Below are 19,827 nucleotides of genomic sequence, written 5' to 3'. Positions count from 1 at the left end.
CCCGATCAGGGTCATGTGAAACCATGGGAGCAGGTGGTGGATGGTCATATGAGCAGCCAGTGCATATCACAAGTCCTGGTTATGTGACCACTGACGCCAGGCAGACAATCTCTGAAGAGTATTGATTATGGCTGGGGTCACTCATCTTGTAAAGACACTGCCCAGAAAAAGGCAATGGCAAACCACTTGAGTAGAGAAATTTGCCAAGAACAATTATGGTCAAAGACCACCGTCGCCCACTTTATACGACACGGCACATAATGATAATGTCCATTGATTTGCACTTGGATCACAGCCCCCCCACACCCCTCCCATAGGTGTATCCATCCAATTTCTCTTAAATGTTTAAAAACTGAATTTGCATCCACCACTTCCACAGGCAGCACATTCCACACTGAGTGAAGCTCCCTCATGTTCCCCTTAAAACATTTCACCTTTCACCCTTAACCATGACCTCTAGCTCTCATCTCTCCAAACCTCAGTGGAAAAAGTGCATTTACCCTAACTATACCCCTCATAATTTTGAATAACTCTATCAAATCTCTACTCATTCTCCTACGCTCCAAAGAATAAAGTCCTAACCCATTAAATCTTTCCCCATAACTCAGATCCTCAAGTCCTACAATATCCTTATAAATTTTCTCAGCTCTCTCTTGATCTCATTGATATATTTTCTGCGGGTGAGTGACTAGAAATGCACATAACAACTTTATAATTGTTCTCTTGTTCACAACTCTTCTATTTGTGAAAACATCTCAACATCTACTCTGTCAAGCATTCTTAGGACCTGGTATATTTGAACAAGGTTACCCTCATTCTTCTAAATCCAGAGAATACAGAGCCAAACTGTCCAGCCTCCCTCAACAGGACAGCCCATCTATCCGAGGAATTACCCTGGTGAGCCTCCTTTGAAATGCCTCCTATTCTGTTAATACTCAGCAGTATGCACACAATGCTGGAGGAACTCAACATCAGGCAGCATCTGTGGAGGGGAATAAACAGTCGTTGTTTCGGGCCAAGACCATTCATGAGGGGCAGCACGGTAGCTTGGTGATTAGCACAACGCTTTACACTACCAGCAACTCAGGTTCAATTCCCACTAGTGCCTGTATGGAGTTTGTATGTTCTCCCCACAACCATGTAGGTTTCCTCTGGGTGCTCTGGTTTCCTCCCACAGTCCAAAGACGTACCAGTTGGATTGATCATTGTAGCTGTCCTATGACTAGGCTAGAGTTAAATCAGGGTTTACTGGGAGGCACGGCTTGAAGGGCCGGAAGAGCCTATTCCGAACTGTATCCCAATAAATAGATAGATAGATAGATAGATAGATAGATAGATAGATAGCAAATCAGAAAGTGACTGTTTATTCTCCTCTAGGTGCTGCCTGATTTGCTGAGTTCCTCCAGCATCTTGTGTGTGTGTTGCACAAAGTTTCTTACTATTTTCATTATTTTAGATAAGGGGACCAAATCTGTGCATAGTATTCCACGTGTGACCTCACCAGTATTATACAGAACGGTGACAAAACTGATGATTAAACTCCATCCCTTTTGCAATAAAGGCCAAGATAAATGCATTTTGATTCACCTCACTAAAGTGTATGATGTCGTATTTCTTCACATAGAGTAGTCAGTGGGTCAAAGGAGAAATGGAAAAGGAAAGATTTCCTATTCTTCTAACTGGTCTCAAAGTGTCACCCCTGTCTGGAAGATCTCAAGTTCAAGTTTATTGTCATTCAACCGTGCACAGTACATGTATACTGCCAAACGAGACGATGTTCCTCTGGACCAAGGTGCAAAATACAGAACATATAACTCGCACACATACATGAAGTAATATTACCACAAATAAATTAATAATACGGGGCATTTACAAAACAAGTTAAAAAGTAAACAGCAAAGTGCTATTGGCACTTCACAGGTGATGAGACCAACTCCTGCCTGATGGTAAGGGGCCAAACAGATTGTTGGAGTGATGGGAGGAATCATGGCGACACTAAGAGCCCTGTGCTTGGACCGTATTGGATCTTTGCTTGCCCACGCCACTGACTCTGGTGTAGGGGATATATCCAAGCCAGCAACAAACCAACACGGCTGTAGCTGTATGCCTGACAGCCATCACCTTCCAAATCTGACACCCAAAGATACCTTCTGTTCACAATCACCTGACATCGAAGCTCTGATTTTGTTGGCGTCGCTAACAGAAACCGGACAAACTCCTTCCGGGAAATGGGAGAATGGTCTTCAGCCGGTAGCGAATTCTGAAAGAGAAAGAATGACAGTTCATGACACACTCCTGCTGCTTGGTTAAGTTTTCCATCTGATTAGGTGTGAAAGTTTACTGTCTGAAGAGCATGACTGATAATATAGTGCCAAGTGGTATAGAGGGCGCACTCATCTCAGTAACATTCTCACCCTACGTTCAAGCCTCGGGATAAAGCCTCTCATCGTCATACAGCACAGAAACTATCCCTTCAGCCCATCTAACCTGTGTCGAACTATCATTCTACCTTGTTCCTTCGACATGCAATTGGACCAGAGCCCTCCATACCCCTCATTGTTGGAGGCAACGGAGTGAATGTTTCTTCAACGCAGTCTTTGAAAGCCATATGTAAAAGGAATAGCCTCAGTGAAGGCAGAGACGATACAATTCAGATTCATGCAAACTACGAGTCTTTGATACCCGTACATGGGTAAGCACGTAGGCAGGAAAAGAACACATCCATGAACCATCAGGTTACATACGTGTGCACAACCTCACATACAATCATTCATTCCCACAACCAATGATCTTACTTTTAAGGACTCTTTATCTCATTATTCCATTCCTGTTATTTATTGCTATTTATTTATATTTGCATTTGCACACGTTTGTTGTCTTCTGCACTCTGGTTGATCTTTCACTGATCTTGTTATAGTTACTGTTCTATAGATTTGCTGAGTATGCCTAGGGTTGTGTGTGGTGACATATATGTACCTTGATAAAATTTACTTTGAACATGTCAATGGATTTGCTTAATCAGGCTCACACAGGCAGAAGTCCTTAAGGCCACAAGATTTAGGAGCAGAATCAGGCCATTCAGCCCATCGAGTCTGCTCCACTATTCCATAATGACTGATTTATTATCCCTCTCAAACCCGTTCTCCTGCCTTCTCCCTGTAACATTTGACACCCTTACTATTCATCTTTAATCCCATACCTAACAGAAACTATAGCTATTATTTATCAAGACCAAAACGATTAGCAGAATTATTACCTTAATTAGTTGCTCCAACTGTTCAATTAGAGAGTCTATGCCAAAGAATTTTGCCTCCTCAAGTACTCCTGGAAGAGGTGAGCAAAGTTCACATTAATTTCCACACGCCCTTTAGCAAGCCACAAGAGCTAACCTTATACCTTATCAAGTGTTCAGAGAGTGCATGGTTCACAACTCTTTAAGCCCAAGTGCGATGGCCGGATGTCTGGGAATGTAATCAGAGTCACGGTATCAGGTAACGGTCCAGAGGGACTTGGTTTGAGGGGGAAGAGATTAACATGAAGACTTGGACAAGCTGCAACAGGGCTTTGAGACCTTAGAAGTGTGAACCCTGCAAAATGGTATGAACAACCTGAAGAGTTGCCCAATTACTATCCTATCGGCAACAGGAAGGATTCTTAAAATTAATTCTGCCGACTGCAGCAGTTTGCCTGGGTTGCTTTTCATTGGCAGAGATTGGCCCTGGATTGTTTTGTTAAACACAAGAACATTTTCAAGTATTTTGGCCTTGGAAAGTCTACCTGAGTAACCGCTGGTGAGCGATTAGAGAAAACCATTTTAGCCATGAACCTTGTCAAGTGCATGGGCACTGCACTGGGACAAATCAGTTTTGATGGAACAGAAGTTGCTCCTACATAATAGCATTCAGGGCAACTTATCGGCTGGCAACTGAAGAGCTGAACTGATCCGAGTTCCCAGTTCTAACTTGAGTTTTCCATACAAGGTCACGTGTAATAGGATTAATAAGTTTTAGTTTAGAGGGATAAATATATGTATGCTAGGGTTAGCAAGTTTAACTGCATTATCAGAAGTGACTTGTAATTACTTTAAATCAGAAAATGTTATACAATATTCATATAATTTTCTAAGGGATTTTAAGTGAGGCAAATTTCCCCTCCTTCCACATTCCCTGCCTCCCTTATTTAGTTCCCTGCTCCACCTTCCTATCCTGTCAGATTCCACCATCTACAGCCCTTTGAAACCTTCCAGCCTCTGTCACTGTTCCCACTCTCCCCTCCTCCATCTGCCTATCGCCCCCTCACCCAGATCCACCCATCACCTCCCAGCCTCTGTCACTGTTCCCAATCTCCCCTCCTCCATCTACCTATCACCCCCTCACCCGGATCCACCCATCACCTGCCAGCCTCTGTCACTATCCCCACTCTCCCCTCCTCCATCTACCTATCACCCCTCCTCACCCGGCCCACCCATCACCTCCCAGCCTCTGTCACTGTTCCCAATCTCCCCTCCTCCATCTGCCTATCACCCCCTCACCCAGATCCACCCATCACCTCCCAGCCTCTGTCACTGTTCCCAATCTCCCCTCCTCCATCTACCTATCACCCCCTCACCCGGATCCACCCATCACCTGCCAGCCTCTGTCACTATTCCCACTCTCCCCTCCTCCATCTGCCTATCACCCCTCCTCACCCGGCCCACCCATCACCTGCCAGCCTCTGTCACTATCCCCACTCTCCCCTCCTCCATCTGCCTATCACCCTTCCTCACCCGGCCCACCCATCACCTGCCAGCCTCTGTCACTGTCCCCACTCTCCCCTCCTCACCCGGATCCACTCATCACCTGCCAGTCCTTGCTCCAGCCTTTCCCGTCACCTCTTTATGTTGGCTATTTCCTCTCTATCTCTCAGTCCAGATGTGGGGCCCTGACCTGAAACGTCGACTATCACACAACAGTCTCTGGAGTTTACAGAGAATGGTGCGAAGATCAAAAAAACATCCAATAAACATCAGCGCTGTGGGCAAAAACCTGTTAGTGAGAGAGGACAGAGGAGGACGGCTAGACTGGTTCAAGCTGACAGAAAGACGGCTGTGGCTTAAATAACCACGTGTTACACAGTGGTGTGCAGCAGAGCATCTCTGAATGCAAAACACATCAAACCTTGAAGTGGAGGGGCTACAGCTGCAGAAGACTGCGCCGGGTTCCAGGCCTGTATCTAATAAAGTGGCCACTGATTGCAAACATCAGAGAAAGGAGGCTTTCTCATTGAAGGCAGTGTGCCTCAGTGATTTGGTAGAATGGAGAATACAGGATCAGTTATGATACTGAATTACAGCTTAATCCTGGTTCAAGTTAACATACTCCTGGTGCTTAACATAGAACACTACAGCACAGTATAGGCACCTTAGCCCACAATATTGTGTCAACCTTATAGCCTACTTTAAGACCAATCTAACCTCTCCTTCCTACATAACCCTCCATTTTTCTATCATCCATGTGCCTATCTAAGAGTTTCTTAAATGCCCCTAATGTATCTGTTTCTACCACCACACTGGGCAGCATGTTCCACAAACCCACCATCCTCTGTGTAAAGAACTTGCCTCTGACCTAGATACCCCTATACTTAACTCTAATCACCCCAAAACTATAACCCCTCACATTAGGCACTTCCGCCCTGGGAAAAAGTGTCTAGCTATCCTCTCGAACTATGCCTCTTATCTTGAATACAGTACTCTCCAAAAGTCCTAGGCACATATAAATATAAGAAAAGCAAATATCATGACATAAGTGAGTGATGATAAACCTGATTCTGATATGGGTCTCTGTTGTGGACTGAGAGTGGGAAGAGGGCAGGGAGAGGGGAATCATGGTTGGGAAAAGGGGAAGGGAGAGGGGAGGGAGCAGGAAGCACCAGAGAGATATTTTGTAATGATCAATAAACCAATTGTTTAGAATGAAATGACCTTGCCTGGTGTCTCGGGGTTGGGTGTGTCGTAATCTGCGCCACCCGCCACCCTCCTCCCCTGCCCGGCATTCCTTCTCTGCCACATGTTCCACACCACTCCCACTGCACTCCACCCTCGCCATTCCTCCCGCCAAATTTACAAACTCACTCTCTGCTCCACGCTGACAAATACAGTACTGTGCAAAAGTCTTAGGCATCTCATATCTATCTCTCTCTCTCTCTATATATATATAAAAAAAAACATGATATCATCAGAACCTACCTAGTAAGTTGAGGCCTTTGTTCACAATGAGTTGTCCATGGCGCAGGTAGTTTAAGATGGGCATGAAGTACTCAGGGCTACGATCAATGAGGAAGCCTCCCTGATGATCTTTCTTGTTACCCCACGCACCTACTCCGGAAGAGATAATGCCGAAGAGGAAAGAGGGAAAAGATCAGATCACTAGCAATGCATTCAGATTCCTCGTTTGAACAACCTCACCATGAGCCATATCATCTGGTGTACTGTGGACCATGAACAACTGGGAAACTGCCCAGAGCAAACCAGCTCGCAGTTTCAACATAAACTAAGGTCAGAACTGGAAAATTATGGTAGTATATTCATCCAGACAGACAGGCTGATGCTTCAGTTCCCATAAAGAATCCCACAGACACGCTAAATGCCTTTCTCACTTCTGCATACTTTACAACATTTACACATTTTATTGCAGTAGAAATGAGTTTTACAGTACAGAAACTGCCCACATCACAGCCGGGTAAAGCTGTTGCTTTGGCTCCTCAAGCCTCTTCCCACCTCACTTCATCTTTGTATTGGAGAGCCAATCAGCACAGAAACAGAGTGCTGGCCACATCTCCTATGGGCTGAGGTAGGCGTTTGGTGTAATTGAAAGTCGGGATAACTCATGTATGTTCCATTCGTTTTTACTTTGAGCGAGGCACACACATATGATGTGGTGGCATGATGACGTATGCCATTTACATACTTTTACATATAACTTACAATGAATTATTTAAATGAACAAGAATGCTCAATCAAATGACATATTGATAATATTACTCAATAATTGCTGAACTATTAAATACACAACACTTGGTATGTCTTATGGCCCAAATGGCCACAAGGCCATTAGGCTATTTGGCTCATCAAGTCTGCTCTGCCATTCCATCATGGCTGATTTATTTTCCCTCTCAACTCCATTCTCCTGCCTTCTCCCTGTAACCTTCAATTCCCTTATTAATAACAACACAAGGCATTGAAGCAGAATTAGGCCACTCGGCCCAAAATTAACAAGTGACAGTGTTGAAACCCGGGAATGAACCAGGGACCTTTAGATCTTCAGTCTAACACTCTCCCAACTGAGCCATTTCAGCCAGCGCCAATTAACCTAATCCTGCCCTAAACACACTTTATTCTCTGAACATTCCCTATCAATTACCCTGCCCTCAGATTCTACTCCTCACTCGGGAGTTTTTAGGGGCCAATTAACCCTTGTTGGGATGTGGGCGGGGCAGGGGAGGGGTGGAAGAATCAGAGCACCTGGAGGAAACCCAGACAGTCACAGGGAGAACGTGCAAACTCCTCGAAGACAGCACTCAAGGACAGAACTAACTCAGGCTCACTGCAGTGGGAAGGCAGCAGCACGACCTGCTGCTCATATAACTTGCCTTCCGTCGGAAGTCAAACAGAATGTGCCAGCAGCCACTGCATCTTACTACCTGGTTTCATTAACTTTATAACTTGTAATCAGTGCACAGGAGCCCTGCATGTAAATCCTCCCACCCCTTGTTTCATCGGGGTGGTTCTAGCACCAACTTGGGAGTGTGGGCTCACCGTTCGGGTCACTCACCACTACAGTCACCTTCACAGACCCTTTCTCTACGGTCACTTAATTCCTCCTGCTTCACCAGGTCTATTTAACAGGAACCAGCACGATGTCAGCAAACGGCTGCACAAGCTGACCAAAGGACATTGTCATTGACAGGCACAGCCTCCTGTCAGGCGGCAGCTGCCCGCTCTCCGCCCAGTTTTGCGTTCGACATCGTCAGTTAGCTGGTGACACAGCAGTGGGGATACTCACTTTTGTCTCGGAACATGTGGGCAAGCATACTCTCCGGCTCCTTGTTCACTAGAGTGCTCCTGGGGCAAAGAGGGAATGAAATTCACAGTTAGATTCAAGTGAATTAATTACTTCGCAGTCTTTGCGAGCAAAAAATTACTTAAGTGAACACCAGTGATGGAAATAATTTGGAAGATATGTAGCTCGGGTGGTTGATGGTTTGGGTTGAGTTGTTCTCCGATCTTAGCAAATTACTTGCAACCTGTTTGGTGCGATGTTGACCTGGCAAACATCTTCATATGAAGTTTCTTTCCGTAAACAGACACGTAGACCTCAATCCTATTCATGCGCCAATGCTGGCAAAATTCCAGACAACACACAAAGTTCGTCACACAACCAACCAGTGACGAGATTTCCTCCCCACTTCACAATTGAGTTTCTGTAATGATGACCAATCAGCATTTTAATAAGTTTATAAAGGCCAAGAATTTGGAGAACGTAACAGTGCACTGATGATGCCTCCTTGTATAGGGATGAAACATTAGCAAGTAAATTGAGAGAGATCAGCAAACAACTCAACCCAAACACCAGTGACAAACACAAATGAGCATGAGAATCAAACTAACCAGCAAACTCTCTCAAGGACTTGGGTTAGGTACTGTGCCAAGCTCCCTCCCAAACATTCCCAAGTCCAAGCCAAGTTTATTGTCATGCGTACAATTACATTTACTTAGTTATTTAGGGATACAGCACAGAACAGGCCCTTCCAGCCCAAGGAGCCGCACCACCCAGCAATCCACTGATTTAACCCCAGCCTCACCACAGGACAATTTACACTGACCAATTAACTACTAACCCGTACGTCTTTGGAATGTGGGAGGAAGCTGGCACACCCGGAGGAAAGCCACACATTCACGGGGAGAATGTACAAACTTTCTTTCAGAGAACACCAGGTTTCAACTCCAAATTCTAAAACCCTGGGCTGTAATAGCATCGAGCTAACTGCTATTCTACTGTGGCGCCCAATCCATAATTCTGAACATGAAAAAAAAATTAATCATAAATTATATATAATTTTTACAAAAAAACAATTAGAACAAAAACAAAAAACATTGTCCATTTTAGTGCGAGGTGGTCACTATAATGATTATGGTTTTTGCCAGTTGGTTTGAGGACCATCTCCCTCCCACACTGCCTCATCGCATGCCCTCAGGATAAGTATAACATGAGCACAGAGTAAGCCGGAAAGCACGGCTGGGGAGGACTGGATTATTTTCCTTTCAGCATCTGAAGAGAGACCTGATGAAGATTTATAACATAGATAGGGTAGAAACCCAGAGTCTATTTCCCAAGGCAGAAATGTCAAATACTGAAGGACAGAGCTTTAAGGAGAGAGAGGGAATGTTTACAGGAGATGTGAAGGGCAAGTTTTTGGTAGCAATACACAAAATACTGGAGGAACTCAGCAGGTCAGGCAGCATCTATGGAGATGAAGATGAATAGACGGTTGAAGTTTTGGGCCGAGACCCCTCATCTCCTGGTGCTGAGTTGATGGTTGTTGCTGTTTGAGTGGCATAGTAGCACAGTGGTTAGCACAACACTTTACAGTACCAGCAACACAGGATCAATTCCCACCTCTGCTTGCAAGGGGTTTGTACGTTCTCCCCGTGACTGCATGGGTTTCCTCCCACAGTCCAAAGACATACCAGTTAGTAGGTTAGTTGGTCATTGTAAGTTGTCCCGTGATTAGGAGTAACTCAAAGGGCCGGAAGGGCCTATTCCACGCTGTATCTCAATAAATTTAAAAAAAACCAGGACTGGAAATGAGGATGCCAGAATAAGAAGGTGATGGGGGGCTGAGGGAGGGGGAGAAGAACAAAGAAACTGGGAGGTGAGAGGTGGAAAAGGTAAAGGGCTAGAGAAGAAAGAATCTGATAGGAGAGTAGAATGAACAATGGGAGGCTTTAAACTTTCCCTAGGCAGCGATAACATGAATTGGACCCAGTGAACTCCTAATGATATCTTGTCTGCAATCTGCAGAAAGGCAGCTACTAATTTTGCCGATATTAGGGTTAGTCTTGGTGAGAACCTTCAAGAGCAGGTGTTCGAAATGCGTGAAAATAATTTACTTCATAACTTGGTGTTGAAGATTGGAGGAGAGTTACTGGAATGAAGTAGAGGAAAGTTTACTGCATCTAACTCAGATTGTCCCTGCTCAAGGAAGGTTTGGTAGGAGATTAACTGAGAAAAACCACTAACTGTTGCAGGTATTTTCATTTACATTAATTGGGCTCCATTTTCATGTCACCCAGAGATTTTTAAATATTAGCTTTATTTGACACAAGTATGTTGAAATATAATAAGTCATTTGCACCAAATAAAATCAGCAAGGATTGCGCCGGGGGAGCAGCTCGCAAGAGTCGCCACACTTCCAACCCCAACATAGACTGCACATAACTTACTAACCCTAACCCATACATGCTTGGAATACGAGAGAAAACTGCAGCAGCTGAGGAAATCTGTTCAGTACAAACTCCTTACAGACAGTGGTGGGAATCGAACCCCAATCTTGCAGATGGCTTGCTGCAAAGCATTGTGCTAACAGCTATGTTACTATGTTGTCCTAACCGGCAACAAACATCAACTCAGCTGGTTGAGAACAGAGAACTCAGTACAAAGGGATGCAGAAACACCATCGACACCACCACATCCAAGCCCCGCTAATCGTCTTACCGCGTCGTGGTGAAGTACTGACCACCGACGTTTAGTGTTATCCAGTCAGTACACATCACTGATTGGTCATCAACGTCCTTCCTGTCTGCCTCAGGGTCTGTGCAGAAAAAGAAAAGGATCAACTTTATTCACCGTGTATTCGGAACTTGCTGTGGTGTCTTGGTCAGGGTGCAACACACAACAGCAAAACAACAAGTCACTAATTATAAAGTACAAAGAATAGCATAAAAAAGTAGTTAAAATATATATATGGAATACAGCGGGTGGAGAAGATGGCAGTGCGACGCAGCTCTCTGGTGAAATGATATCGTATCTGTTAAATAGGGGCCGTGGACAATTCTGATTTGATGGAGACAGATGTGAGAGCACAGAGGAACATCTGGAGAAATTTCTGAAACACCGGTTCGCTGCCGCTGTTACTGGGCGATTGAGAATCTTCCGGAAGGAAGGCCCCAAAATCCCCGGCTTTGCCTGCTGCTGGCGACCGAGGCTGAGGTCGAATCGTTCGGATAGCGATGGTGCTCGGTACTCGGTGTCAGAGGGCTGAGCGGAGGCTCAAAGTTTTCGGACAACTCAGAGTCGGACTGTGGTCAGGCATGACAGGGAGAGTTTTCTTCCTTCTCCTGTCTGTGAGATGCGGGACTTTCGAGAGACTTTGAACTTTCTTACTGTGCCCATGGCCTGTTCTACATCAAGTTATGGTATTGTTGCACTCTTGTAACTATATGTTATAATTATATGGTTTGTGTTAGTTTTTCCAGTCTTGGTCTGTCCTGTGTTTTTGTGATATCACACCGGAGGAATATTGTATCATTTCTTAATGCATGCATTACTAAATGACAATAAAAGAGGACTGCGTGTCCTCATAATCTAATCTAATCTAAAAGTGCGTAAGTGCATAAATAACAGCATGTATTTACAATGCAAACAGTATTATAAAATTGGTTTCATGTGTTTACAGTGCAGTGACAGGGGGTAATAAAGGGGGGGTGGGAGTTGGCTAACGAACATAGTTGATCAGATTAACTGCCCGGGGGAAGAATCTTTTAAAATGTCTTGGAGTTTTTGTATTAATAGCCCTATAGCGCTTTCCAGAAGGGAGCTTTTGGAGAAGGCAATCTGCATGGTGGGTAGTGTCTGCAATGACTTTTATGCCAGGTTCTTTGTCCTGGACACACACAAGCCCTGCAGTGATGGTAGACTGCAGACAATGACCTTTCCTGCTGACCTGGCAGCTTGCTGTTGTTTTTGTAGATTATGAGAGGATTTCTATCTGATTCTCCCTAACCAATGCATCAGCACTTACCAAAACGTCATAGCCGTGGAGAGAGCAAGGAGATAGAGTAAATGTTTCATTCTTGGTACACTTTACTTAAAAGAACATCCCTAACAGCTTAAAGACAGGACGCATGCCCATGAGCATTGCTCTTCTCCTACGTAGCCTTAAACTTCAGCTTTATTAAGTTTTTAAAAACTTTAATCAAAGTTCAGGTCAAATATTTTGATGAGAAAACCAGTGAAGTGAGCCAATTATAGAGACAAGGAACAGTTAAGTATACAGAATTAATACTCTAGTGCAAAGTATTGTACAATAAGATTTATTTGTCACACGGTGTATTGAAACATACAGTGAAATGTTTCATTAGCGTCAACAACCATCACAGTCCAAGGACGTGCTGGGGACAGGCTGCACATATCACCACATTTCTGGCACCAAATAGCATGCCCACAACTTGTTAACCCTAACCTTTACGTCTTTGGAATGCAGGAGGAAACCGGAGCACACGGAGGAAACTCGCACGATCACGGGGTGAACGTACTAAGTCCTTAGAGACACCAGCAGGAACTAAACCCCAATATGTGATGGCTGTAAGACATTACACTACTGTTCTACCTACTACCACCATGCAAGTTAGCAGATGTCATGGAACAACTGTTTCACAATGGTATGGTACTTATTTTAAACAAATGTTTCAAGAGAGGAGGTTGCCTGGCAAATACTTAATCTTCAACCATTATAAAACACAGCATCCTATTTGTTATCACATCGCCATTTTTGGGAGCTTTACTGTGGAGATTGGGTGGGTGCACCAGTTGCAAAATTTCAGCATAAACTAGATTTTCAAGTACTTCACTGCCTATTCTAGAGGAGCTGTAAACAGGCCATGAATGGAAGCAAAGAAATGGATAAACAGAGATACAAAATATTATAGAAGCCTCACTGCCAATGCAGGGAATTAAAGGGTTAACGTATGAGGAGCATTTGATGGTTCTGGGCCTATACTCGCTGGAGTTTAAAAGAATGAGGGGGGACCTCACAAATATTGAAACACTTAGGCAACACAGTGGATGTGGAGATGTTTCCAATAGTACGGAGACTTGGACCAGAGTGTACAGCCTCAGAATTCAAGGATGTCTCTTTAGAACAAAGGTGAGGAGGTAGGAATTAAATTAAATAATTTATCTATTTAGTTACCTATTTATTTAGTTATATAGCATGGAATAGGCCCTCCCGACCCCAATGAGCCGCACCACCCAGTAACCCACCTTTTTAACACTAACCTAATCACAGGACAATTTACAATGGCCAATTAACCTACCAACCGGTACGTCTTTGGACTGTGGCAGGAAACTGGAGAATCTGGAGGAAACTGACGCAGCCATAGTGAGAACATACAAGATCCTTAAAGAGGGCACCAGAATTGAACTCCAAACTGCGACGCCCCAAGCTGGAATAGTCTTGCACTAGCCACTACATTACAGTGGAGCCTGAGGATGGTGAATCTGTGGAATTTCACTGCTACAGGCGGTTGCGGGAGGCCAAGTCATTGGGTATATTTAAAGTGGATCAGTAAGGGCATAAAGGTTATGGGGAGAAGGCAGAATAATGAGGTTGAGGGAGATAATAAATCAGCCATGATGGAATGGTGGAGCAGACTTGACAGACCGAATGGCCTAATTCTGTTCCTGTGTCTTATGGGCTTTGGGACATTCAGTGGCTATGAAATGCACTGTGCAAGTCCACGCTGTTCTTTTTTAATGGTTGCAGAACTGGAAGTGCAAACAAAAGATATTAAACCCTCATTTGCAATTGGAGAAACAATTTCAATAAATCTGCTAAAGGCTGGAATGATATTTGGAAGACAATGCTGAAAGCTGTTACCCAGCGGTAAGAACACCACCGATCATCTCAAGTCCACCAGGGAAGAGACAACTTCGACGAGCCGAATTCCATAATATCTGGTTAGAAGGCCGTGAGGGCGACACAGTAGAACAGCCATTAATGTACTGCTTTTACAGCATCAGCGGCCTAGGTTCAATTCCTTCCCTGTCTGCAAGGAGTCTGTACTTTCTTCCTGTGACCATGTGGGTTTCCACCCACAGTCCAAAGATGTATGTGTTAGTACGCTAATTGGTTAGATGGTGTAATTGGGCCGTACGGGCTCATTGAGCTGGAAGGGCCTGTTACCGTGCTGTTAATAAAATAAAATTAAAAATTAAAAGTGTACCTAGAAATTAGCAATAAACATGCCCAGAATAAAGACCCCACGCCCCCCCCGCGCAAGAAATCAATCATTAAATTCTTAGAATTTAATTCATGATATGACAGGGTACCAATTTATCGTAACTGTTCACCACTCAGCAGAATGAATCAATCAGTTCCACTTACCTATAAATGGCTCCCCTTCAGACACATACAATACATCGTCATCTCTGATCGAAGAGGAGAAATAGATTAGTGGCATAGCAATTGACAGCTTTAAGACACTGTTAAACAACTTAGCCCACCTTAAATACTTGGCCAGATATTTAACCCCATTCCCCCGCCTTCTTCCCATAACCTTTGAAGCCATAAGACACAGGAGCAGAATTATGCTATTTGGTCATTTGATGGAATATAGTGTAGGGAAGTACATGGTCATGAACTTTGGCAGAAGGAATAAATGTGTGGACTATTTTCTAAATGGGGAGAAAATTTAAAAACTCCGAGGTGATAGGGAAGGCAAATATAATGATAACATTCATTTTGAGAGGACCTGAAGGATGTAATGCGGAGGTCTTATAAGGCATTATTCGTCAGATCACACTTGGAGTATTGAGAGCAGTTTTGGGCCCCTTATCTAAGGTCCAGAGGAGGTTCACGAGAATTAACCCAGGAACGAAAGAGTTAACATATGACTAGCATTTGGGCGGGGGGGGGGGGAATCTCACTGAAACATATTGAACATCGAAAGGTCTAGATAGAGTGGATGTGGAGAGGGTGTTTCCTATAGTGGGGGAGTATAGGACCAGAGGGCACAATCCCAGAAGTGAAGGACAGCATCTAGAACAGAGATTATGGTGGTGAATCTGTGGAATTCATCACCACAGATGGCAATGTAGGTCAAGTCATCAGGTATATATTTAAGGCGGAGGTTGATAGGTTCTTGATTAATCAGGGCATCAAAGGTTATGGGGCTTTGGAGAGAAGGCTTACAGGTTAAAACAATAACAATATAAAATAAAGTGCAAAAGCTACCGGAAAAGTACAAAGCAGGTAAAGGATAAAGTGCAAGATCATTAACGAGATAGATTGTGAGGTCAACAGTCCATCTTATTGTGCAAAAGGTCCATTCAGGAGTCTGATAACAGTGTCCTTGAGCCTGGTGGTATGTGCTTTCAGGCTTTTGTAACTTCTGCCCGATAGGAAAGGGAAGAAGAGTGATTGTCAGGGGTGGCTGGGGGGCTTTGATTATGCTGGCTGCTTTACTGAGGCAGTGAGAAGGATAGACAGAGTCCGTGGAGGGGAGGCTGGTTCCTGTGACACACTGAGCTGTGTCTGCAACTTTCTCAAGGTCGCGTGCGAGCTGTTGACATACCAAGCCACGATACATCCAGACAGAATGCTTTCTGTGGTGCATCGATAAAAATTGGTAAGGGTTGACATGCCAAATTTCTGTCACCTCCCGAGGAAGCAGAGGTGTTGATCAGCTTTCTTGGCTACGGTGTACATTGTAGTCAGACCCTCATTGGCAACCGCTAGGGCAAACTAAGAGAGAACTCTCTTTGGACACAAAGCAATATTGGTTCACCTGATCAGAGCAATATCGTCTATGAGACCACCCTTCCCGTTGTAGAGGTGGGCTGCCTTAATACTCAGCTTGCTACTGGCAACGGACAGCAGGTCAGATAAAGCGCCGTACACAGCCACAACCTGCAAGACAAAAGAAAGGGAAGACCAGTCACAAAAGAATTCTCCTGTTTGCTGTCAAAGGCACTTCAGCCTATACAATGGGTCAACTGTTTCTACGCTGGGGATCTGCATTCCGAACACATCATTCATATCGAAGGAGGAATTCAGAGGTTGCCAGCAAAATCTGATACTCGAAAAGCTGTTCAAAAGTGGTGACCCAAACCAGACTGCTCAGGAACTGAAGCAAAAGACAAAGAACGCCCTGTGGCTCTCTACTGACAGTTAATTACTTTCAAGGAGCAGTCTCGAGTGAAAAGGAGACAAGTGTAGCTGCCAATTTGCTCACAGTAATCAGCTTTGAACTTGATCGGTCGTGGCTGCTGGGGGTGGGGTGGGGGGAGAATAATTGCCCAGCTGATCTTTCACATTTGCACGGAAGGTTGGCACCTCATGAGGCCAGCAGGATTTCACACTCATTCTTTCTGAAATGGCTGCTCTGAAGCAACAGTCAGCAAACTCCCGAGGAGACCACGTCACAGTTGGCACGTTTCTGTGTATATTCAGTAATCCGCCTTGGTTGGATCAAAACAAAATTTTTTAAAGCTCCAAACAGAGTCTAATATCAAGATAATTTACCAATAATTAGCAGAAAATTAAGGCATGAAAATGCCAGACGCAGGCCTCTCATGGTCTGAGCCAACGTTCCCCTCCCCTAGCAGATAATTGATGACATTCTTCCACTGTAATTAACTAGCTTGTGACCAACAGCTCAAAAGGCAGAACCCCAACAAGGTTCATACTGGTGAAAGCTCCAAACTGGGGGTCTGGGGGTGGGGGCGGGGTGTAGAGAGCAGTGAACTGAATGCAGGTACCTGGGACCCTCAAAGGGAAGCTCCAAACTACTGTTATATCAAAGAATAGCCAGTTTTTTGGCACAGGAGGGAAGTTTGAACAATCTGGTATTAATTACATCCGACAATTACAGGCAGGACACTTCATCACTTCAAGGGAATTTCAACTCAAAGATATGGGGCATCAAAAATGCAAAGTTAGACTAGGAACCGTGGGCATCTGTGGAATTCTCTGCCCAATGAAGCAGTGGAGGCTACCTCAGTAAATATATTTAAGACACGGTTGGATAGATTTTTGCACAGTAGGGGAATTAAGGTTTATGGGGAAAGGCAGGTAGGTGGAGATGAGTCCATGGCCAGATCAGCCACGATCTTATTGAATGGTGGAGCAGGCTCGACGGGCCAGATGGCTGACTCCTGCTCCTATTTCTTATGTTCTTATGACGTAGAATCCATGAAAGTGAGATCATTTGTAGAATCAGTTCAAAATTGAGGCGAGTAAAATTATCCACGCAGGTTCAGGAGCCTGATGGTTGGAGGGTAACAAATGTTCCTGAACCTGGTGGTGTGGCGCCCAAGGCTCCTGTACCTCCCGTCTGATGGCAGCTGGGAAACGAGAGGATAAAGCTCGGCACTGAACTGAGACGCGTTTCAGATGCCAAACAGCAGCCAGAGCCGCTGATGCAAAGGCATATCCCCTTTCCCACTGACTGAAATGGAAACCACTCACTAAAATGGAAACCACAGCCCAGTCTCTAACTCTTACTTCTCACCATTTATACTTTGTCTTAATCACAGAGAATACAGCACAGAAACAGGCCCTTCTGCCCATCAGTTCACACTGATCATCAACTATCCATTTACATTATTCCCATTCTTCAAAGTTCAAAGTAAATTTATCAAACTTACTTAGAGCAAGACCTTCGTCTTGTTTAAATTCTTTTCCTCCAGTTTTATTTCAATGGCTTCCTTCACCAGGCAGTTCCAAAAGCCATAGGCGTGGCACAGTAGCTTTGTGCCGAAGTCAATCCTATGGCCATTGTGAAGGTCTCACTCCAAGTAAGAACTGGAATTCGATTGTAAACAAGGGGTGAGAGAGCGGAAACCTGATTCGACAAGGACTAACCAACCAGGACAGGACAACGGGCGTATAAATAACACCGGGCTGGACATGCCGTGGTATCATCCCTGATGGCAGAGTTTGTCATCGAAACATCAGTTAAATTGATAACATACTCGAGATGAATTTATTCAAAATGCAATAGAATTTATGAAAACCAATAAACAACAAAGACTGACAATCAAACAATGTGCAAAACACAAATAATAAAGTAAATAATTCTGAGAAACTCACTTGAAAGTGACTCTGTAGGTTATGGAATCAATTCAGAGCTGCGGTGAGTGAAGTTATCCACACCAGTTCAGGAGCCTGATGGTTGAGGGGTAATAACTGTTCCTGAACCTGGTGGTGTGGGACCTGATGGTTGTGGGGTAATAACTGTTCCTGAACCTGGTGGTGTGGGACCTTATGGTTGAGGGGTAATAACTGTTCCTGAACCTGGTGGTGTGCGACCTGATGGTTGTAGGGTAATAACTGTTCCTGAACCTGGTGGTGTGGGACCTGATGGTTGTGGGGTAATAACTGTTCCTGAACCTGGTGGTGTGGGACCTGATGGTTGTAGGGTAATAACTGTTCCTGAACCTGGTGGTGTGGGACCTGATGGTTGAGGGGTAATAACTGTTCCTGAACCTGGTGGTGTGGGACCTGATGGTTGTGGGGTAATAACTGTTCCTGAACCTGGTGGTGTGGGACCTGATGGTTGAGGGGTAATAACTATTCCTGAACCTGGTGGTGTGGGACCTGATGGTTGTAGGGTAATAACTGTTCCTGAACCTGGTGGTGTGGGACCTGATGGTTGTGGGGTAATAACTGTTCCTGAACCTGGTGGTGTGGGACCTGATGGTTGTGGGGTAATAACTGTTCCTGAACCTGGTGGTGTGGGACCTGATGGTTGAGGGGTAATAACTGTTCCTGAACCTGGTGGTGTGGGACCTGATGGTTGTGGGGTAATAACTGTTCCTGAACCTGGTGGTGTGGGACCTGATGGTTGAGGGGTAATAACTGTTCCTGAACCTGGTGGTGTGGGACCTGATGGTTGTAGGGTAATAACTGTTCCTGAGCCTGGTGGTGTGGGACCTGATGGTTGAGGGGTAATAACTGTTCCTGAACCTGGTGGTGTGGGACCTGATGGTTGTAGGGTAATAACTGTTCCTGAACCTGGTGGTGTGGGATCCAAGGCTCCTGTAGCTCCTGCCCAATGGTAGTAACGAGATGAGAGCATGAGCTGGGTGATGGGGGCCCATGATGATGGATGCTGCTTTCTTGTGGCAGCACTCCTTATACAGGTGCTTATTTGTAGGGAGGCTTTGCTGTGATGGTCTGGGCTGCGTCCACCACTTTATGCACATTTAATTTTTGTTATATATTCTTCCCACATTCCTAACATCTCCGCCCAGATTCCACAAACCCTTCACCCTGACTCGAAGTCCTTTGCCCCCAGCTTTGGATTCTGCCCCTGACACAGAGGTACATCCTTTGCCTCGGTCAGCAGAGTAACCCTTCCTCGCAGACAGCTGTGCTATTGCTCCTAGTCCTGGCCCTCCAGTTCCTCCATTGTTGCTTCTGCAGTGAGCATGTCACTCGCCAGTGACATGGAGGTCGAGTAGAGTGTGGGAAAATACACCGATTTGAAAAAAACAGAAGTAGCAGGGAGGGCCAATGCATCACTTCATCAAACAAAACCTCAATAACACCATAAACTATTCTCACCCTCAGGCAGTTAATCTAATCAACCTCCCCAACCCATCTCTATTACAACAATGGAATGCAAATACTTTAAACTACTTTTTGTTGTTTACATAGTAAATACATGATTGTATCTATACACACCTTATTCCATACCCGTACTTTAACTGAGTTTATATTTTAATATAATTCTTTATTCGTACATGTTTGTTGGTGTGTGTCATGTTAAAACTCCACAGCAAATTC

General features: G+C 44.6%; 1 protein-coding gene across 2 annotated transcripts in view; it reads right to left on the bottom strand.

Moving 5' to 3' along the window:
- Positions 1-19,827, bottom strand: part of LOC134351092 (BTB/POZ domain-containing protein KCTD9) — a 40,422-nt gene that overhangs the window by 14,595 nt on the left and 6,000 nt on the right. For both annotated transcript variants that reach the window (XM_063057151.1, XM_063057152.1), the window contains exons 2-8: positions 15,824-15,945; positions 14,422-14,465; positions 10,752-10,848; positions 8,040-8,098; positions 6,224-6,352; positions 3,257-3,324; positions 2,165-2,260 (exon numbers count right to left, since the gene is read on the bottom strand). In XM_063057151.1, coding sequence (XP_062913221.1) covers positions 2,165-2,260; positions 3,257-3,324; positions 6,224-6,352; positions 8,040-8,098; positions 10,752-10,848; positions 14,422-14,465; positions 15,824-15,945 — 615 coding nt within the window. The remainder of the gene's footprint in view (positions 1-2,164; positions 2,261-3,256; positions 3,325-6,223; positions 6,353-8,039; positions 8,099-10,751; positions 10,849-14,421; positions 14,466-15,823; positions 15,946-19,827) is intronic.

The sequence above is a fragment of the Mobula hypostoma genome, chromosome 8 (genome assembly GCF_963921235.1).
Source record: "Mobula hypostoma chromosome 8, sMobHyp1.1, whole genome shotgun sequence".
NCBI classification, from domain to species: domain Eukaryota; kingdom Metazoa; phylum Chordata; class Chondrichthyes; order Myliobatiformes; family Myliobatidae; genus Mobula; species Mobula hypostoma.
The sequence above is the reverse complement of the archived record's forward strand: the minus strand, read 5'-3'. Positions and strand labels throughout refer to the sequence as shown.